This window comes from Eubalaena glacialis, chromosome 11 (genome assembly GCF_028564815.1).
Source record: "Eubalaena glacialis isolate mEubGla1 chromosome 11, mEubGla1.1.hap2.+ XY, whole genome shotgun sequence".
NCBI lineage: Eukaryota > Metazoa > Chordata > Mammalia > Artiodactyla > Balaenidae > Eubalaena > Eubalaena glacialis.
In genome coordinates this window covers 21100403-21123674 of record NC_083726.1, presented here as the reverse complement: position 1 = coordinate 21123674, position 23272 = coordinate 21100403, and the positions used below count along the sequence as shown (strand labels likewise).

Below are 23272 nucleotides of genomic sequence, written 5' to 3'. Positions count from 1 at the left end.
AATACCCATTTTTTTAAGTGCACGCAGAACATTACCAAGAGACCATACCTGGGGACATAAAACAAGACTTAATAATTCTTTGACCACAATGGAATTAAATTAGACATCAATAAGACCATCTCTGGAAAATTTACAAATATTTAAAACTAAATAATATATTTTTAAATAACTCATGGGTGAAAGAAGTCAAAAGGGAAATCAGAAAGTTGCTGTATTCAATGAAAACACAGTATATCAAAAAGTGTGCAGTACTTAGGGAGAAATTTATAGCACTATATGCCTATACAGGAAAAGAAATGTCCCAAATTAATGACCTCTCCTTCCACCTTAAGAAACTAGTGGGGGGAAAGGAAATTAAATCTAAAGTAATCTAGAGTAGGTAGATGAAAGGAAATAATAAAAATCAGAGAAGAAATCAATGAAATGGAAAACAGAAAAAAAATAGAGAAAATCAATGAAGCCAAAAGCTGGTTCTTTGAAAAAAATTCATAAACCTGTGGTGGACACACCCTAGGGTGACTCCCCAATGTGTAGTCCCTGCCTCTTAAGTGTGGGTGGAAACTATGGCTTATATCTAACAATAAAACATTGCAAATCCACATATCCAATACCCCTCTCCCATTTTATGGATGAGAAAATTGAGGCCCGAGGACAAGAGGACTTTCCAAAGTCATCCCACTAGTCTAATGCAGAGGAGTTAGGTTTGTCCATATTAAAGCTTCTGGACGAAAATGGAAGAGCTCCTGGTGGAAAATCATCTTTTTGGTATGATTAATTCATCCACTTCTCTCAGCGCACGCGCTTCTCTATGCCAAGCACCATGCTAGGTGTGCTTCATTGTTTCGTTTCTGTTTGAAAACCTGATTTTCTAGTCCTTGATTCCAGTTTCCTAGCAGATAGCAAAACTTTCTAAACTGTTGTCCCCAAGTAGTTTTGAACCACTTTTGAAAACGTAGATTGTTTTCTCCAAAAACTACCACCCTTACATGAGTCTTACATTGTGAGGATTTAAACTCAGTATTGATTCACATTGGACTTTTTTATTGTTATAGGTCTGAATCGTTTGCTTACTAATGGCTCCTATGAAGCTGCATTTCCTCTGCACGAGGTATTGTCCTGCCTTTTCTCCTTCTCTGTCAATTCCGTGTTATTAAATCAGCTTCTGAGGACAGTGATTAATTGAGTTTGTTGATATGATATTTGTTCAGAATAAATTTAATTTGTTCAGTGGGTAGTTGGGGAGGGCCTATTTGCATTGTGATATCTCTCCCCCAGCATAGATTTATTTCTCTCTGTCTTTTTATTCTAATTGCATGAGTACTTGAATCAAGAGTCACTCAGCGTGAATTTAGAGGAATAGCTGAGGGACCCCAAGTCATAAAATTAAAGAGGCATTGAAAATTTGCATGAGGCGCCAGACCCAGGGAGAAAGTGTCTCTGAAATATGTAGTCTCTGCAACAAAAAATTTTATAGCTAATCCTTAGAGAGTGGGAGGAAGCCATTTTGCAAAGTCTCTAGGAACTAAAGGATGATAAATAGAAATTAATAGTATTGTACTTATTGTCGCTTAAGATGTATAAAGTTTTACATTCTCCTTATTTACTACATGGTCTTTGTCATCTCTAAGGACTTTTAGAAATGTAACTGTGATTACCCTTAACTCTGTTTCCCCCATTAGACTTTGGGTAATTTAACCCAGAATTCACTTTATATACATGGGTTTTCAGGGACGTAATTCTCATGACTGGTGAGAGATTACTGTCATTTTCATGGTACTGAGCCCCTACTCTGTACCAGTCGCAGTACAACACAGAGAACACAAAGATAAATATCATAGCCCATATCCTCTAGGACCTCACACAGTAGCCAGGGTGAAACTACTGTTAGAGAGATTTTCAGAAAAATCTTCTATGAGAAACAATGTTAACAGTTGGCCAATTAAGCTTGGAGGACAGTTCCAACTATCCACCAATGGCAAGTCTTTCCAAAATTTACTTCTTATTTGGCTTATGGTGTTTCTTCTCTTGATTTTAAACACCAGGAGGATGGAGAGGATGGTGTAGAATTTTTAAGCCTTTTTCATTAAGGAAACTAGAGGCTTTGGTCTGAGACCCTATTATAGACAGCCATGACACGTTTTTGGAGTGATCCTTTTTGTGTAACAGACACAAACATTTTGACACAAAGGTTTTCTGAAGTCACACGCAGGTGTTTCTGAATGTTAAAGACAGATGTCCCCAAAGCATATGATGTGGTTATGAGTTGGCATTGCCCCCAAAAAAGGGTTTCAGTGATGACTGCATCCTCCCCATGCCCATCCCTTGCCCACGGTAAGGGCAGTGTCTGAGCAGTGGTAGGTGGACAGAAGTTTCTGTGCAGGCAAGTGGGTGGTGGGCATGAGGGAGTCTGAGGAGATGCAGCTGTGAAACCCCAGAGTAACTCCAGGGCTTCTCTGTGGTTTTCATATCTTGCTAAAGCCCTGTATTTTATAAAAAGAGAGCTTCCAAATTAGTAATAGCAGCTGCAGTAATAACATAATTGCTCTTTTGACTTTTTGCTCTCAGTTCAACTTGATTATATTATTTGACCACATAACAACCTTCGGAGGCAGGAAGGGCAGCTCTTGTTGCCTTGTTTTATGGTAAAAATTTAAATAGAGGTTTAGAAAAATGTTAGAGTGAGTTGGTGGTTGAGCTGAGCTAGAACCTGAGTTCCTTGTCTCTCGGGCCTGTTCACTTTCCACTAAGAAAGGACTTCTCAAGCTAAAATGTCAAAAATTAGTTCACCTCCAGAAAGTACCTGTTCTATTTGTGAAACTAGCATTTCCACTAACTGAACTTAGAAACGCCCTACTCCACTGGCCCATGGTCTCCTCATTTGTTCCATGAGGAGGTTGAATTATATTTGAATTATTGTAATTCTTAGCTAACTTACCACTCTTGCATTCTAGGGTTTTCTTATAGACAAGACCATTTGACCAGGTTACAGCTATGGCTGTTTACCAACTACTCTATCTTGAGACAAGTGGAAAAGAGAACTCATAAGTCTTGGGCATGGCCTCTGGGGCAGGATGCTCTATTCATTCAAACCATAGAAGAAACCTAGTGAAGCAGATGTTGTTAGTTTCCACTATGACCTGGGAATCCAAGGCTCAGAGAGTATAAGATGTCCTAGCTAAAAAGTAACAGAACTGAATTTTAACTCAGTTCAGACCTGCCTGATTCCGGCAAGCGCGGGCTTTTTACTACATGGCATCAACATCAAGATTATGTCCAGAATAACTAATCATACTGCTTTCCCTTCAATAGAATGGATCTGCTTTTTTCTCATATCACCCCTATTGCTACTCCTGCCATAAAGGCTAATATTACTATCAGCTTTTCCTTTTGGCTTTTGTGGGTATTACCTCACCAGCAGTGGTGTTTTTATCCAGGGAAGTTACAGAAGTAAAAACTCCATTAGAACCCACGGAGCAGTAAACCACCGCCATCTGCTCTATGAGTGCTGGGCCTCCTGGGGCGTGTGGTATAAATACCAGCCGTTGGATCTTGTAAGGTGAGTTTTTAACCAGATGCAAATATAAAGCTTACACAGGCTGATTAGGGCAGACTGTCAACTGGGACAAGCCAACATTGGGGGGAAAAAAAAAACGGTCTGAGGTGCATAGCTGGCATTCAAATCTGACTTCTTCCCAAGAGGGCAGCCTATCAGAGGACATGGGTCGTTCTTGGTAAACCTGACCTCCCTCTGATGAGAATGGTGTTTTCTCCAAAAGAGCCTTGGAAAGGGGCATGTGAGATCAGCCAAGCCTCCCCCAGGACTCCATAAGAAGCTCATCACCCATGTGACTATTAGTGACAAATTATCAATAACCGCTGTAGAGAGGTAACACTGCTTGCATATATTAGTGACAAATGGAATATTAGCTACTATTATGCAAGTAGGAAATAGAGGGTTCTGTCATTCTAACAAATTTCAGGCTTACTTTAATTTTCACTTAAAACTAATAACCTTTAAAGATTGTTTTAATTCTGCAAGTCAAAAGAGTATATCTGCTTTTAACCTATGATATTTGTGCAGTGAAAATGTGTGTTTTCTTTAACTGTCTATATATGCCCAACTTTCTGCCATGGAGGCATTATACTCTGACATCTCGTTATTTATTTAGAGACTGATTATTAAGACTGAGTAGTAACAATCACACTTCGTGGATTCCTTATTAAAAAGAAAGTCATGTCTCATTTCCTAGACTAGCCAGATTTATTTCACTTTTCCCCGAGCCCTTAAAAAATGATGCCAGAGGAAAATGAAATAATAAGACAACTCACTTTACATTTCGTCTCCCCGGGTAGTCATTCTTCCTTCCAGAGTCCTTGTTACAAGGGTTTACTCCTGTTGACCCAAGGACATTGATGAATTGTGTCCCCTTCTCTGTGTGAGTAACAGATGATCCAGATGATCTGGGTGAGTGGACAGTATTTTCTGAGATGAGATCATTTGCCTTTGACCAGTCTCAATATATGATAAAATAGTAGGGAAAACATATCAAAGCCAATTCTCTTCCCAGCCTGAGTCCCATGTTACAGGATTACATTGATTAAAAATTACAGAAGATTGCTGCAGGCAAAGCATCTCCCATCCGTGACAGTTTCTTGATTAAGATTTTATCATTTTTCAATGAGTATTAATTAACTGCCCATTGTGTTCCTAGTACAATGCTAAGTACTATTGGCAAAGACACACAGAAGCCATGGTCTCTGGCTTTGAGAAATGCACAGTTTCCTTCAGGAAAACCAGCCCTGCAAACTTGAGACAACTGTAAAACAAGACCATGCATAATTTGGTAACATGTGTGATGGAGGCCAAAAGTTTTACAACAATTAGGAAAAACGGAAAGGATGGATATGGGCCAGTGCCCCTGTGGAAGGTGCGGAGCTGAGCCCTGGAAGAGCGGTGGGATTTGTGTTGGTCAAAGGGAGGGGGCATGAAAAGCACAAGCAAGGTTTGAGTGGAATGAAGTTGTGGAGCAACTGGGGAATCTCATCTCTTAAATAGTTCTTGTCCTATATCTAGATTTTGCTTCCTCCATATCTCTGGAACCTGGCCACACCCCAGCATCTCCTCTACCACTGCTGCTTCCTTCACCTGTGACCTGGACTATGGCTGTTTTCCCCTACTTGGTCTCCCTTTTTCCTTTCTGGCCCTTCCACTCCATTCTCCACCCTGGAGACAGAATGTGAAACTGGTCATGTCTCCAGATTGGCTACAGTCCTCTCATGGCTTTTCATTTTTTTCAGGACAAATATCAATGCATTTAGCATGGTCTGCAAGGCCCATCGAGGCTTATCCTGTGCCCACCTCACCAGCCCATTTCTTATTATCAGTGTTCCAGCCACACCGCCCTTATTTCACCTGGTCCCTCCTATCACAGGGCCTTTGTAGGTTCTGTTCCCTCTGCTGGAAACACTCTAGCCTGTCCCTAACCCCACCCAGTTAACTTTCATGCATCAGCCCAGTAGTCACGTCCTCAGAGAAGTCTTCCCTGGCTAGAGTTGTCAGATGGCTTTGTTATATACACTTATCGCATTGTGTTCCCCTCCTTTGTAGCTGTTTTCCCAGTTTTGTAATTATAAGCTTATTTCTTTCATTGATTTATGTGTGTCTCCTCTGTCACCCTGCAAGCTTCATAGGAGGAGGGACCAAGCTTATTTTGCTCACCATTGTGTTCTCAGAACTTAGCACAGTTTTTGGCACATAGTAGGTATTTGTTAATTTGTTGAATGAATAACTGAATATTTGTGTATATGAATATATGTTGGAAAAGTCTTCTGGAAGTGGAAGGTTTCTGTTGGGACACAATAGAAGATGGGATAAATGAATAATTCATGCTTTTAGGAGCCATTGAGTACTCTAGGAGGAAAGCAGCAGACAGCATTTGGAAACAGATGGTCAGCATTCGTTTAGAAGGAGAATAAAAAATAATTAGAATATTCTTACATTGGACTAAGAAGTAATTAACTTCTGAGTTATGAAATTTAGCTGTTGAAAGGCATAGAAAACACAATAATGATATTTAAGAAATAAAAACCAAACTTCACAGACCACAGGGCACTAGGCAGGCTGGTTAGTCTCAGGAAAATATTTATAGAGGTAGATGTCAATGCCTGTGAAGAGTCATCACTTAAAAGGGAAAGTTGCTCTCAGAATTGCTTCATGTTGAATCTCAGTAATTAGAGTTCTTTCTTTGTAACATCTTATGATTCTAGCATTTTAAACATCTTGTAAAACTGCAAAATATTGAAAGGGGCGTTTAAAGTTTTCCACAGTAATTTTGTTTACTATTTTTAAAAAATATATGTAATTATAATACATGCATTACAAACAAACACACACTCAGAAATGGCAAAAATGAGATTATGTGTTGGCACCAACTCTTCAAATTCCCCTGGTTCCTTGTCAGTAACAGTATCATGTATAACTTCCTGAATGAGCTGGGTTTATTCTGTGTTTTCAGAACAAGTTTGCATATAATCCTGTTCTTTTATGGAAGGGTTCATTCTATTTCTGATCTAGAGTAATAGGAAAAGAAATTTAAGTCCAGAGCTTAAATTTGGTCAAACGTTCCATTCTCTTGGCTTACTTCGTCTGCATGGTTATCAGCAAAGCCACAACAAGGTAAAATGACTGAGCAAAGTGTTATAATGCCTAACTTTAAACACTTCAGTATAATTTGCAAGGCTGCTGTGTCTTAAACAGGCGGTACTTCGGAGAGAAGATTGGGCTGTATTTTGCCTGGTTGGGCTGGTACACCGGCATGCTCTTCCCAGCCGCTTTCATTGGATTATTTGTCTTTTTGTATGGAGTCATAACTCTGGACCACTGCCAAGTCAGGTACGGGGAGCTCTGGGTGAGCCTGCCTTTGCTTATATTTGGAGTTGGGCATTTGTGTTTTTGGGGTGTTCACAGACGATTGGCCCACTTAACTATTCATTTTAACTTCTTTCCAATCTCTCCTGGAAAAATTCAAAACGTTCAATTCACTAGGTCTGCCCATCCATTGCCCTTGTTGCTGTGGTCTCCAGCTACCAAGGAAGCAAAGCTCACATTTATGGGTATACAAGCCACTACATATCCACAGAACAAATCACTTTCCTTCACTGGCTCAAAGTTGCTCTTTTTCTGACTTTTTCACCTTTTTCTTTCTAACTAATACTGCAAAATAGTGGGTTAATCATCCTTTTTTATCAATTATGTGTTCTTACAAGGACGCTGTAAGCTGGAAAGACATCTCACCAACTTGCTGAAAACTTGTGAATGATTCAGTGTTAACAATTGTTATCTTGGCTCTTTTGCTAGAATATAGTGTAAGGTATTCATAGAGATCTTCGTACAAGGCCGGACAGTGATCTTAAATAATAAATAAATGTGCCTTTTAGAAGCGACTGCAAAACTAAAAGTGACCTGCAAAAATATTCTAATTTCTGGGGAAATTGTTAATGAGATGTAGTTTTCTCCCAGAACTAATCCCTAGTATTTTTATTTATTGCTCCATAATTTATTCTTCTTTATCATGCACGTAGAAATTGACTGGCACTGTGAGGTATCTCATTGTTCCCATAATTCAGTATGAAATTGCTTCCAACCTGTGCGGTGTTGTGAATGACTTCTGTATAACCTGAGGTATAAACAATCAATGTTTTGCTTCATGTATTTTCCTGAGCTTAACTAATTAATATGTAAAAGCCAAGAAACAGCCTCATAAATACGTAGGTTTATCAAACTATTAAACTGTGCAGGCACTTGTTTATATTAATAACTAAGAAAAGGCTAAGAAGCTTCTGAGGGCAAAAATTTAATCTACTGAATCTTATTTACTGGTCGACTATTCTGGTGAAACTGAAGGGGGAAAAAATGCTGTTATGCCATCAAAAAGCGGTCCTTTTTTGTTCTCTTTTCCAGTAAAGAAGTCTGCCAAGCTACAGATATCATCATGTGTCCTGTGTGCGATAAATACTGTCCGTTCATGAGGCTGTCAGACAGCTGCGTTTATGCCAAGGTAATTTCAAATATGCAGCATTTTAGTCAGATTGAATTTATTTATTTGTTTGTTTGTTTATATAAATTTATTTATTTATTTTTGGCTGCGTTGGGTCTTTGTTGCTGTGCGCGGGCTTTCTCTAGTTGCGGCGAGCGGGGGCTACTCTTCGTTGCGGTGCGCGGGCTTCTCCCTGCGGTGGCTTCTCGTTGCGGAGCACGGGCTCTAGGCACGTGAGCTTCAGTAGTTGTGGCATGCGGGCTCAGTAGTTGTGGCTCATGGGCTCTAGAGCGCAGGCTCAGTCATCGTGGCGCATGGGCTTAGTTGCTCCATGGCGTGTGGGATCTTCCCGGACCAGGGCTCGAACCTGTGTCCCCTGCATTGGCAGGTGGATTCTTAACCACTGTGCCACCAGGGAAGTCCCAGATTGAATTTAATATACACCTTCCTGAGAGATGGTGGTGACCACATTCTCTCCGTCCTTTCTGGTCTTTGATTCTCAAGTTTACCTTGTAGGAGAGACTTACCTTCATCATTCAGTATTCTAATTAGATATTTGTTTTACTGTATATGTATTTAAAATGTATTGGCTCTAATTATTATCATAGGAAGCAAATAGAACAGTTGATGGAATCAGAGAAAGTTAGGTTCAAATCTTGACTGTGCTGTTTACCGCTTGTTATTGGAGGAACATGTTATTTAACCTCTTCTGAGCCTCAGTTTTCTCATCTGTAAAATGGAGAACATGATACTCGTTTCACATGACTGTTTTATAAGAAATGTGATAATGAGCGTAGTGCTTAGCAAATGGTAAGGTCTCAGTAAATGATAACTGCCATCATTTTCCTCCTCTTCATCATCATTATTGTCCAAAAGACCTAGATTCAAGTTCAGGTCAGCTACTTACCTCCTTGACCTTGCACATGTACAGACTCTTTGAGCCTGAGCTTTCTCTTCTCTAAAATGCAGGCAGTGATACCTGCCCTCTCTGCCCCATGGCATATCATGAGGACCAAAGAAGATAGTGTATGTGAAAGTGCTTTGAAAAAAAAATACATAACACCATTATGTCTATATGTTATTACATACCCCTTTCTGATGTTGTACCTCACTTTATTAAAATTTTAGACACATTCATCAAATTTCTAGAGTTCATTACTGAAGGGTAGTATCACTAATGCAAAGCAATGGCTGGAGTATAGACTGATGAAGACTTTTTAAGACCCACTGCCTATCAGCTTCCCCAGATTCCAGGTGTAAAAGGGGTTGGCAGATTTTATGTAACCTCTACAATCACTGCAGCTTGGATCCATCTAATTATACTGTTGGCATTGCAGAGTTTTGCTCAATTTAAGTGTGGGAACATTAGATAGGCAGCCCAGGAGACCACCCATCCATGCTGTCTCTAGCCCTGTAGGTGGCCAGTCTGGTGGGAGGAACAGCAGCCCGCTGTGATTTTACAAAGATTTGGGCTTTTAGTATGTGCTACAAGGGACCAAAAAAGCACAAAATACTCTCTCTTCCTTTGGAGAACGTACAGATAGACCTGCCTGGATGAGGACAAATTCAACAGAGTGAGCTTGGGAAATAGAGATGTGGTGAGAATCAAAAGAGGTTGGTCAGTAATATAATTTTGTTTAAAGATCATGAGTTAAGCACGAATGACTCAGGTGTAAAAATCCTGCTTTTGGGGAATCTCAGAAGCCCAGTTTTGTTTGTTTGTTTGGGCGATGTTTGTTTGTTATGTGAAAGATCTGCCTGGAGTGAAATTCTTTTTTTTTTTTTAGGGGAGCTGTAATAATTCCTTAAAATGATCATCATGAATAGTTTAGAGTACTCAGATTTTATAGGGCCTTCATTGGTCGGTTGTGCTACCAAACTCTCTAGATCTAAAATGATAATAATTATAATAATAGCTAGGCAACCTGCATTTATTATTTCTAATCCTCACAGCAACTTCAAGGTAGGTGTTATTATTCCCATTTTACTCAGAGACTCAGAGAGGTAAAAGTTGTTTATCTGTGGTCACACAGCAGTAAGTAGCTGGCTCTTGGTTTATCTGAGTGCAAAACACGTCGCTGTGCCATACTGAGCTTCAAGATGCTTAGATTCTAAATTTTGGATTTGGCCTTGCCTAGAAACTTAGTAAAAGGAAGGCTTAAGAGCCTCAGAATGAAATAACTGAAGTTATGCAGAGTCTCCTTTAGAAAAATTTATTAGAAATGCCAGACTGATTTAATGAGACTGAGGATGCATAGAAATATTGGCTCAAATAGGAGCCCAGATCCAAGTCAGTCAACAGCTCTTCTGCTTGTCAGGAATGTTTTATCCCTGACCCTTGCCCTTGTACTTGCAAGGGTCAGAAACTCAATCAAACTGGCTTAAGCAGAAAGGGATTTACTGGTTCATTTCACTGCAGAAGATACTAGAGCAGCTCACACTGTCTGAGCAGGAGGACCTCATGCCTAGAACTGGTCATCCAGGTCCTCAGATCTCACTCTCTGGCCACCCGTCTACGTGATCATTCTGTAGACAGGTTCCCTTCTCATGACAGGAAAGATGGCTGCTGACTGTCACAGCCCCAGGCCTCCATCTTCCTTCCTGTATCTCCCTAAACATATTTGTACGCTTATTTTAAATTCTTGATCTGCTGTTACAGGATGTCTGTTTCAGAAGGTGTATGTTGCCTACTTTGGAATTTTTTGGAGGCAGCTGTCTTCCCCAGATATTCTGTTATTTTGGCCTGTGGGTGCTTGTCCCATGGAGGTATCGACCACTTTGGGTGAGGGTCAGAGGCCAGGTCAGTCCTGGTGAGTTTACAGAGAGAAGAGGACAATGTGTCCCAGGCACCACTGGGTGCTGTCACTCTGTCAGAGGACTTTTCTGGTCAGAGTTTCATTTTTAAGCCTGCTTAGAACAAAGCGGAATTGGAAGGAGGCGCTCTCCCTTAATTGTAACTACCAGCCCTGGGGTTTAAAAGGGAAAGGACTGAGAAGTGAATGTCCGAGGCCAGCTGGCCAGGCAGCACCTACATTCATCATCTCTCCAACACACGGGGACTCTTTGAGCATCCCTGATACTACCCCCAAGAATACCAGCACTTGTGATTTGACCTGTTGCAGCTGATTTCCGAGGGAGGGGAAACTAATTTTCCAATGCCATTGAGGGAGAGGCTAGACTGGAACTTACGTATTTCTCTAACCTGTGTTCTCACTCTGCTTGGGAACCACTACCACTCCCTGCCATCACACACACACACACACACACACACACACACACACACACACACACACACACACACACACACACACACACACACACACCACCCGCCCCCCAGTTTAAGGCAACCTTCTGTTTCCCCTGGCATTTCTCAGGATCTTGGTTTGTGTGTTTTTGTGTTTTGTCAGTTCCTGAAATCTACTCTCCTGCTTCTCCAGGTTTGATTTTGGCAGAGAGAGCCATCAGCCTGTCCTAGCTTACCATCTTAGGAGGAACTAGAAGTCCCTATTAATTCACTCTGATTCACATATTTCCAAATCGGTAACTGCAGCGGGAAAATGTGTCTCTCCAAGTGTTTTCATACCAGCCCCAGGGAAGGTCTCCGATTGGTTGTACTTGAGCCATGTTACCCAGAGAAGGAGGAAAAATGATCCCCACAGCCTAAAACAATGACACCACAATCGGTTCCAGAATCTTCCCTGATGGTGCAGGGAGTGTCCACCAGGAAACACCCTGGGAAGGAGCACGAACCAACCACTTACCACCGAGGCTTTCAGGCTTGATTTGATGCTGACCACCTGATATACATAGTGTAACACTCCTTCTGGCATCGAAATAAGTTGGCTTTAGACTTTTGTCTCACACTAGGTGTTTGAATGCTCCCCATCTCTCCTGTGTTTAAAGAAAGAAAAGTCATAAACTTTTGGAAAATTTTGAAATACTTCACAATCTGATATAATAGGAAAAGACCTGTTTATACTTGGCACGTTCTCCAAGGGACAGTAAAGTATACTTTATAGAGAGCTATAAAGCACCAAAAAAAAAAGGTTATGCTTTACGAACGTATCAGTCATCATTTCAATTTGGCTTGACGTTGGTGTGATTTATCCTGGAGGTGGAAATGAGCTTGGCAGTGTTACAGCAAAAATAGATATTTTTGCTTTCTGCTATGATGATTGCAATAGAATATATTATTCTAACAATAAAGTATTTGCTAGCTGTCTTTTTGTTATGTGTAAGAGGTAAATGTAGTGATTACCTGAGGCTTTAATAAAGGTAGAAGTGGTTTGTGTTAATGGGTTTCTCTTCTTTATAATGCCATAGTCCAGAGGGCAGCCCAGAAAATGTTTGCTCAAAACTACACACACAAAATGGCCATGTTTTCAAAGAGAATAAATGAAGCATTAAAAATAGTGCTGGGGAAATCAGAAACCTTTACAGCAGCAACATTAATACCTGCCTGGTCTTTTTTTTTTTTTAATTTATTTTATTTATTTATTTTTGGCTGTGTTGGGTCTTCGTTGCTGCGCGCGGGCTCTCTCTAGTTGTGGCGAGCAGGGGCTACTCTTCGTTGAGGTGCGCAGGCTTCTCATTGAGGTGACTTCTCTTGTTGCGGAGCACAGGCTCTAGGCGTGTGGGCTTCAGTAGTTGTGGCACGTGGGCTCAGTAGTTGTGGCTCGCAGGCTGTAGAGTGCAGGCTCAGTAGTTGCGGCGCACGGGCTTTGCTGTTCTGCGGCATGTGGGATATTCCCGGACCAGGGCTCGAACCCGTGTCCCCTGCATTGGTAGGTGGATTCTTAACCACTGTGCCACCAGGGAAGCCCCCTACCTGGTCTTAAATATAAATCTATCCACATGAGCTATGCATGTGTATTAGTTTTTATAATGTGCAAAAGGAAATTCTTAATAGCACCATTGGGGCTGCTGATAAATGCTTAACTAAGTGACAGCCACATAAATGGAACAAATTCTCCTTTCCATATCCAAACGATTTCACAGAAAAAAATCCCTTCTTCCTTACGGTCCGAAAGGAATATCCCTGTCAAATTCATTGCATTGTCAGAGCTATTTTTACAGAACGTGAAAAAAAAAAAAAACGTGAATTGCAATATGGTATATAGGAAATTAGTTTAACTATGACTCATAATGTTCCCAGGTAACCCACCTTTTTGACAATGGAGCCACTGTCTTTTTTGCTGTTTTCATGGCAGTCTGGGGTAAGTGTTCTACATTCGTATAACTTGTTCCCATCATCTGCTCTATGATATGTTCCTTTAAAGTCTGATTTTGGATATGAGAGGAGGAAGCTTGAGTAAATTCAGTTGGCTGTTGTATTAGACACAAGTTGATAAATAATTCATTTGGTTTATTTTAAAAGTGATGTTGTAGAGGAGAACATGTCTTATTTCTCTTAAGCCTTCAACAGTTTCATCAGCATTCCATTATTGGAGTAAAATTCACCTTCTGTTGGAGACAAAAATAAAGATTATGTTATACCAAGAGGTCTGCTGAGACCTGAGTACCCATCTTAGTATATATAGCACTTTCTGTTGTGAGTGGAATCTTTTCATCTGACTAATATGTGAGTACCCACCTCTAGGCTTCTTCCAGTTCTGGTCAAAATGACTCCTCATAAACAAGATCTACTCACAATACTGAATTGAGTCCTTCTAAATCACTTCAAGCCAATAGCCCTATAATAACAAGGTATGATGGAACATTCACTTAAAGAATTCCTTAGCCCAAAGAAGTTACTTAACCCACTTTTTGGTAAAATGGGTTTAATAATACCTTCCTAGTCAAATAATTATAGAGCTCTAATTTAATAGTATAGAAAAGAGTCTGGACAAATACATAATAAACGATGAATGGCGGTTACCTTTGGAGAGGAGGTTACCTTTCATGGAAAGGTAGGTGGCCAGTGATGAGAGTCAGGCGTTTTACACTATATATTTTCCGTTTGGTTTGAATTTTTTTACAATGATTATGCATTTTTTGTAGAACTTAAAAAGCCAAGATCTGAATTTTGAGGTTATAGAACTCTACTAACTCAAGGCTTAGGTTCATGTTGTTCCTTATGTATGGAATGAATATCAGAATCTTTGCCATCTTTCAGGGCCTAGCTGAAGTGGCATCTTCTCCAGCCAGAAGATGTCTTCTTCCTCCTTTGAATTTCCATAGCATTTGGTTTATGCCATTCTTTGGGCACTAATTATGATTTGCATACACAATTTTTCTCCCCTAATAGGTTCATGGTCCTCAAGGACTATTATGGTCATGGAAAACCTTATGCATTTCTTTTGAAGACAGAGAGATTAATATTCATTAGATGGATGGATGGATAAATGGATGGATTGGGGAAAAAAGAAGGGAAAGAGAAGAAAATTACCAAAAGAGTTTCTTTATAAGACAATAAATATGTTTAAATGGTCTCTTTGGCATGTAGAAATATAAAACCTTGTTTTCTTTGGGAGGTTTGTTCTAGATATGTTATGTCTTCTTTACCTCGAGCTCTTCAAAAGCAAATTGTCCCACCCACCGCAGCTCTGTTGAAGGAACATTTTTGAACCCTATGACTCCAGCCCCTTTCACCCAGTGGGCATTTGTCCCAAGAATAGTCAAACCATAGGTTGGTGAGTGGCCTGAGAGAAGGTTCTGCCCAAACAGGAACTGGCAATGCCACCCAGAGTCTTATTCTTAAGAATGTGGATTGGCAAATGTGGAGCGACACAAGAGAGTTAGCAGTAGAAACAGGCACTGAAAGATGCAGAGAGGGAAGAAACGGGAGGGAGGAAGGGAGAGAGAGAGAGATTGAGATTGACCAGCAGGTAGAATTGGGGACCAGGAGGAATTATGAGCAGGTTGAGTTTATGAGAAATTGAACCTAGAAATAAGCAGAAGCAAAGAACTAGTGGAAAAAATTAGAATAGAGGGTACAGAAGCCAACTGGTAGCCATCTGGGAGAAAATGCAAGACAATCCCCCACAGAGAAGCAAAGAAAGAATGTGGCCAAGTCATGTTATTAGTGGAGTATCAGGGTGAAGACCCAGGGTCTCTTGTGGCTGTAGTCTCTCAAGCTGCTGGCTTCCATATCCTGTCCGAATAGGTCCAGGCTTTTAATTCCCATGGGATTCCTGCCTCCCTTGGTGGGCCTTGCGAAAGCCCTCACTATTTGTGCTACCCCTTACTGCATCTCTTGCAAACCAAGGAAGCTAACCATAATAGAGTTTTGGTTACAGGAATGACCTCTCAGGTCAAGAATGTGTATCTGGCTTCTCTAGAACATATTAGTATTGGTAGCCATGATCACGAAATATAATAAGACATCCAGTACTTCAGCTTTGCCATGATCACAAATGAGGAGACTCTGGAAAATGTATTCATTTCCTAAACCAGTGGTTCCCAAACTTTTTCAAGTCATGACACACATAGAAAATGATAATATTTGCACAGCATGCTGTTGTCCGTGAAGGAACCTGCTCATGGCGAGGGATAATACCGCCCTAAGAATCTTAGCCTCCCCCAAAACTGATGGGATTATCACTTCTGGCAGACCGATAATCCATTCCTGGCACACATATTGGGAAGCTCTGTTTTGGGCTACTGGTCTACTGTGTAATAGGTTAATACTTCTGTCGAGAGAGTGGTATTCGGAAGAATTAACACAAAAAATTCCCTTATCCATTTCAATGTTCCACCAATTTTACATAAACTTTGACTGAAATAATATTTTCTTCTCCCACAGTTACCCAGAAGTAAAATTCTGGTAGAATGATAATAGTCTATAAGGTAGAGGTTGTCATCTCCACCCCTCACCCAGTACCACCATTGTAAAGGGGATGGCATCCCCTTCTTGCAAGTTGGAATGTCTTATACTGGGGATAACAGACAGACTTTATTATTTTATCTCTGCCGACCTCAGTGGACTGGTAATGCCTGCCTGGAGCATGGAGGCTGCAAGTAGGTGGGCTGGAGATCTGACAGTTCTTGTGCCGTGGAGGGTACCCAGTAAGAATCTGATAGATGTTTTGTAATAACCTTTGAGCAAAGGGAACATTTTAGGGCCATTCCAGGCAACGCAAGCCTGGAATAATTCATTTTCTGAATTGCTTTGTCTTCGTAGACAACTTATTACTTAAATCTTGTATTGTTCCCAGTTTGAGAAAAAGAATCATTTACCCCAGGTGTTTGTTTGTAGATAGGGCTTTGCCTTTTGCAGAAATCTAGAATAGCCAATAACAGTAATAGTTAGAATAATAGCATACACTTATTGAGGGCTTACTATATTAAGCATTGTTCAGTATCATCTCAGTTAATCTGTATAGCAACCTTTGAGGAAGGGACTGTTACTATTCCCTTGTGATAGATGAGAAAATTGAGGCAGTAGCTAGAAAAAAGTGGTAAAGCCAAGAGTTAAATTAGACAAGCTTTTAGCTCCTCCACTCCACTGCTAGGACCATGTGCTGTCTGTAATCCTGTTTGCTTCTGTTTCACGGATCTGAACTTTAAAATAAAGGACTGTTAACACTCGTCCCGAGCCCAGTATAAACGCTGCTTTGTGATGGTGGTGTTCTATAAAAGTGTATCAGTTCTAACGGAGCTCGGTTTAATGGTCTCAGGATCATCCTTTACAGTTGACAAGTTACAACGTTTAGGAAAACAAATGCACTTTATTTTCGGGAAATTGCTAGATATGGAGATGATGAGAACAGATGTAAGGGGTTTAAAAGCCCTCAGAAGGGATGGGGTTGGTGTGTCTGTTTTGTTGCCTTTTGCTTTGTATGTTCACCAGAGAAACAATAAGGCTCCATTTGGAAACAGTCTGTAGTTGCTGGAAGGGCCTTTGTGTGGGGTTAGAAATCTTGACAGAACTCCACCACCTTTGTTCTTGTTCACACTGGTGTGATGGCAGGGCCTCCTAGGGACTATTCTGTGAGCCTAGGGCTCTGGACTTGAATCAGAGTGGCTCTTTCATCAATGATCATTTTGGTTCAGAAAGATTCAAGGGACAGAACAATTATGGTCTAAATTAGCTCTCTCCCTAGGGGAAAAAAAATGAGTCATTAGGGAGTTTGATACTGGCAGAGACTTGCCAGGAAGCATATTATCTCGCTCTGTTCTTTGTTTCTGTTTTCTTTTTTTCTTTTTTATTCTTCTTCCTTTTTTTTTTCCTCTTTCAAGTGTTGCCAAAAATTAAATTATCCCCAGTAAACAAACAAATCAAGGTCCTCAGAGCTTTCCAATCAAAATCACAAGATTGCCGTTGTTTAAATGCAAATTCAAAGATTCTGCATACGGTCCCATCAGTAATTTAAGAATGAAGGATGTTTCATTTTTTGAAAATAAATTTTATAATAATTTGCCTTTTGTTTTTAGATATTTACACTAATTTTATTTTTATAATCTTATCTATATATCCAATGAAAGATGGTGATTGTATATTCAGAAAATGAAAATGTATACATTTACTAAATGCCTACTAGGTGTGTAGGTGCAGTCACATATGATACCTCATCAATTTCTCATGACCCACCAGGAAGAAATTCCTACCTCCATCTTATAGATGAGGATATTCAGGCTCAGAGAGGTTATGCAACTTACCTAAGATTACCCAGCAGCTGGTAAGTGGTGGAGTCTGGATTTCAAACCAGATTTCGTCTGCCAAACTCCAGAGTCATTCTGAAGTATGTCCACTGTGGCCTGCACCTCCTATAGGATGTTATAAGATTTCATTACTCAGCAGACAGTGCATATTCACTGTCCCTTGGCACTGGGTATACCTAAGAAATGAGTAAGGTGTGATCTCTGCTTTCAGAAGTTGGTAATTATAATACTAGGTGTTAAGTCCAATTTTTTTTTTTAAATAAATGTATTTATTTATTTATTTATGGCTGTGTTGGGTCTTCGTTTCTGTGCGAGGGCTTTCTCTAGTTGCAGCGAGCGGGGACCACTCTTCATCACGGTGCGCGGGCCTCTCACTGTCGCGGCCTCTCTTGTTGCGGAGCACAGGCTCCAGACGCACAGGCTCAGTAGTTGTGGCTCACGGGCCTAGTTGCTCCGCGGCATGTGGGATCTTCCCAGACCAGGGCTCGAACCCGTGTCCCCTGCATTAGCAGGCAGATTCTCAACCACTGCGCCACCAGGGAAGCCCTTAAGTCCAATTTATAAAGAGACAGTGAGGGTCCATGCAGCCAACTTCCTGAGGCAAAAAAGAAAAGCAGAAAAGGTTTCACCCAAGAATAGATATTGGAACCAAGTCTTAAATTTGCCAGGCAAATAAGTGGAGTTGGGGGAGGTATGAATAACATTCTGAGCTGAGAACAGTGTGAGCAAAACTCTGAAAAGGAATGCTTAGACATTACATGTGCTAGGGACATAGAATGTGTCTTAGTTTCCTAGGGGGTGCTGTAACAATATACCACAAACTGGGTGGCTTAAAACCCCAGGAAGTTATCCTTTCACAGTTCTGGAGACTAGATGTCCGAAATCAAGGTGTCAACAGTGTTGATTCCTTTGGGAGGCTCTGTGCGGGAATCTGTTCCATGCGTCTCTCTTAGATTCTTGTGCTGGCCAGCGGACCTTGGCATTCCTTGGCTTGGAGAGAACATGGCTCCAATCTCTGCCCCCATCTTCACCTGCATTCTCCCTGTGTCTCTGTTGTCTTCACATGGCGGTCTTCTTATATAAGACACTAATCATATTAGATTAAGGGCCCACCTTACTCCAGTATGAACTCAACTAGTTAATCTGCAGTTATTTTATTTCCAAATAAGGTGACATTCTGAGGTTGGAGCTTAGGACACCAACATATTTTTGTGCAGGGGGGACACAATTCAACCATAACAGAGTACATGTTGAAGCCTGAGTTCTGCTTATCACACGACATCTGTACCACAACAGAGAACCATGGCTTTACCCTGTAGGCAGCAGAAAGCCAGCTGAAGTTGTAAACTGGGGAGTGACATCATCAGTTGTGTTTGGGAAGCAACTGTGGCAACAGTGTGGGGAGGGGTGAAAGTGGGGACCAATAGGTGGCAGGTAGCCACTAAGAAGGCTGTTCCAGTGCTCAGTTAAAACATTACGCAGAATTGGGTGTCAGGGAAGATCTTAATTACAGAATAAAAACAAATATATTGGGCTTCCCTGGTGGCTCAGTGGTTAAGAATCCGCCTGCCAATGCAGGGGACATGGGTTCAAGCCCTGGTCAGGGAAGAGCCCACGTGCCGCAGAGCAACTAAGCCCGTGCACCACAGCTACTGAGCCTGCGCTCTAGAGCCTGCGAGCCACAACTACTGAGCCCGCGTGCCACGGCTACTGAAGCCTGCACGCCTAGAGCCCATGCTCCGCAACAAGAGAAGCCACCACAATGAGACGCCCGCACACCGCAACGAAAAGTAGCCCCCGCTCACTGCAACTAGAGAAAGCCCGTGCACAGCAACAAAGACCCAATGCAGTCACAAATAAGTAAAAATAAATAAATTTAAAAAAAAACAAATATATTATAAACATATATAAACATAAACATATATTATACATAAATATATTTTCCTTGCTTTAGTTGTTTGTGACAGACAAAAGTTGGAAATAACCTAAATATCCAACAATAGAATGGTTAAGGAAATTATAAGTAGCCATTAAAAATTGTCTTTCAAAGCATATAATAACGTAACACAAAGCTATATTTAACTTTTTTTAATGTAGGATACAAAGTATACAAATAAAGTGTGATTTCAGGTATAGAAGCATTACCGAGTCCAAACTCCTACGGCTCACTGCATGACAGGCCAATAAATCGAGAGATGAGATACTGGGGCAAAGAATAGTGACTTTATTCAAAAAGCCAGAAGACTGAGAAGATGGTGGACTGGTGTCCCAAAGAACTATCTTGCCTGGATTTCGATGCTAGTTTCTTTTATAGAACAAAGAGAAGGGAGGTGAGGAGGAAGAATAAAAAAGGCTATAAGTCATTGCACATATTTCATAGTTCTGGCCAGACTCTGGAGGGGATGTGTTAATTTCTTCTTTCCTGCAGCCATTCACAGTTGGGCCTGGTCAAAATGTTTCCTGTGAGCTAAACAAAGGTATTTTATATTATATTAATGGTGGTGTTCTCTGGGTGATAGGATTATAGCACATTTTTATGAGTTTTAGTTAGGTATAATTCACATAAAATCCAGTGATTTTAAGTGTACATTTTGACGTTATGTCAAACATATATAGTCATGTGACCGTCACTGTAATGATGACATAGAATATTTTCATTCTCCAGAAAGTTTCTTCAAGCCTCTGAAGTCAGCCCCTTGGCAACCTCAAACCTGCTTTCTATCACTATAGTTTACTCTGTTCTAGAATTGCATACAAATAGAATCTTTCACTATTTAGCATTTTGTTTCTGGCTTCTTCCACTAAGATTAAAGCTGTTGAGATTCATTTATATTGTTGCATATGTTTTAGTTTGTTCTTTTTAGTACAGAATAGTATTCCATTGCCTGATATATACCAAAATTTGTTTATTCATTTTATCCGTTTATCCAAATGTTGATAAACATTTGGATTCAATCCAGTTTTTAGCTATTATGAGTACAGCTGAGACTTAACGGCTATTATAAAATCTTTTGCACATTTGCATAAAAGTCTTTGTATCTATTTCTTCTGGGAAAATAATTAGGAGTGGCATTGCTGGATCATAGAATAAGGGAATGTCTAACTTTATAAAAAATTGTTTTCTGAAGTAGCTGTGCCATTGTGCATTCCCAGTAGCATTATATGAGAGCTCCAGGTGTTCCACATCCTCACAAACACCTGGAATTATTAGTCTTTATAATTTTAGTCATCCTAGTGGGTATATAGTGTTATCCCACTGTGGTTTTAATTTGCATTTCCCTGAAGACTAGTGATGTTGAACATCTTTCCGTGAGCTTGTTTGCAATCTGCACATCTTTAGTGAAGTGTTTGTTCAAATGCCCATTTGTTATTGGGTTGTTTGTCTTCTTATTTTTAAGTTAAAAGAGTTATTTATATAATCTGAGTAGAAGTCATTTAGCATACATATGTTTGCAAATATTTTTCCCAGTTCGTGGCTTTCATTTTTATGTTCTTAATGGTATCTTTTAAAAAGCAAGAGCTTGGAATTCACTGGCAGTCCAGTGGTTAGGACTCCGTGCTTCCAACTGCAGGGGGCACAGGTTTGATCCCTAGCTGGGGAACTAAGATCCCACATACCTTGTGGCATGGCCAATAAATAAATAAATAAATAAATAAATAATAAGTTTAAAATAAATAAATAAATAAATAAAAGGCAAGAGTTTTTACTTTTGATATATTCCGATTTAATTTTTTCTTTTATTCTGTGATTTTTGTTTTTTTAATAAATCTTTGCCAAACTCAAGGTCCCTAAGATTTTCTTCTATATTTTCTTCTAGAGAGCTTGTAGTTTTAGATCATATATTTAGGTCCATGAGTTATTTCAAGTTGATTTTTGTATATAGTGTAAGGTAAGGGTCAGATCCATTTTTTTGCATATATGGATATCCAGTTGTTCCAGTACTACTTGCTGAAAGATTATCCTTTTCTTCCTTGAATTTTCTTGGCATTTTTTGGTTGAAAATCAGTTGGCCGTGTATAGGTCTATATGTGAAATTTTTTTCTGTTTGATCTATATGTGTACTTTTATGTAATAACACTGTCTTGATTATTACAGCATAATAGTAAGCTTTGAAATCTTCCTCTTTTAAAAAATTGTTTGGTCTACTTTAGGTCCTTTGCATTTCCATATAAATTTTAGAATTAACTTGTCAATTTTTACCCCCCAAAAATGCTGATATTTGATTGTGGTTGAGTTGAATCAATAAATCAATTTGGGAATACTGAAGACTTACTATCAAATATTTCTACCCATGAATGTCATTTAGCTTTTCATTTATTTAGTTGTTCTATAATTTCTTTAAGCAATGTTATGTAATTTCCAATGTACAGGTCTTGCATGTTCTTAGAAAATTTTCCAGAATCATATTGTCTAGTACTCCAATTACATGTATGTTAGACCGCTGAACATTGTCCTACAGGTTACTTATACTTTGATCACCCTTTTTCAGTCTTTTTAGTCTTTGTGTTCTCCATGCTTCTTTTTATATTGTTTCTATTGATTTGTCTTCAGGTTCACTGATCTTTTCTTCTGAAAAAGCTAATCTTCTGTTAATCCTATCCAGTGTATTTTTCTTTTCATATCTTGCATTTTTCATCTCAGATTTTAATCAATTGGATCTTTCTGTATATTTTATCACTTTCCCCATTGTGTTCAGGTTTTTATCTACCTTCTTTACATACGAAGCATATTTATAATACAGTTGATTCTTGAACAACACAGATTTGAACTGCACAGGTCCACTTATATGCAGATTTTTTTCAATAAATATGTACTGCAGTACTACATGATCTGCAATTGGTTGAATCCACAGATGTGGAACTGCTGATATGGAAGGCCTACTATAAAGTTATATGTGAATTTTTCAACTGCATGGGGGTTGGCACCCCTAACCCCAACACTGTTCAAGGGCCAGCTGTAGTTGTTTTGTCATCCTTGCTCTGTCATTTCTAGGCTGTCAGTCTGAGATTGATTGAATTTTCTCTTAGTTATAGGTTTTATTTTCCTGCTAATTTGCATTCCTGGTAATTTTTTATTCAGTGCTGGAAAGTGTTGAGTTTTTGGTTTTTGTTGTGTTTCTTTAGTGCTGGACTTTGTTCAGGCATGCAGTTAACTAACTTGCAGCCCTGTTTGATCCTTTTGAAACTTGTGTTTAGCTTGTTTATTGTAAGTCCAGAGACTTACAATAGTCCACAACTAAGGCATCACCTTTAGTAGGCCTCTTATAATACCTATGTATTATAATACTCTGCATTCTGACTAGTGGGATTGTGAACTACTTCTGGCCCTCTGTGAACTCTGAGGATTGTTTAGCTACCAAGCAGCCTCATGTAGTTGCACCCCATGCATGTCAAGAGTAGAGGGGACCTTGTTGCTGATATTGCAGCTTTCTTTTAGTATAGCTCCTTCCTCTCTGGTATTCTACCCCATAGATAATTGCCAACTCACCCTCCCTACTCAATCTCTGTCTCCCCAGCTCAGTAAGACCACTAGGCTCTGTTTTTGTTCTCCCTGCCTGAACTGTAGCCTGGGAACTGCCTAGAAGCAATGAGTTGGTATGCTCCTAGGGCCCACCTCATTTATTTTTCTCTCG

The 23272-nt window shown here is 39.9% G+C and overlaps 1 protein-coding gene across 1 annotated transcript in view; it reads left to right on the top strand.

Moving 5' to 3' along the window:
• ANO4 (anoctamin 4) overlaps positions 1 to 23272 on the top strand; it is a 470138-nt gene that overhangs the window by 362449 nt on the left and 84417 nt on the right. The window contains exons 12-16 of the mRNA XM_061204482.1: positions 1053 to 1108; positions 3435 to 3556; positions 6758 to 6892; positions 7961 to 8057; positions 13192 to 13252. Coding sequence (XP_061060465.1) covers positions 1053 to 1108; positions 3435 to 3556; positions 6758 to 6892; positions 7961 to 8057; positions 13192 to 13252 — 471 coding nt within the window. The remainder of the gene's footprint in view (positions 1 to 1052; positions 1109 to 3434; positions 3557 to 6757; positions 6893 to 7960; positions 8058 to 13191; positions 13253 to 23272) is intronic.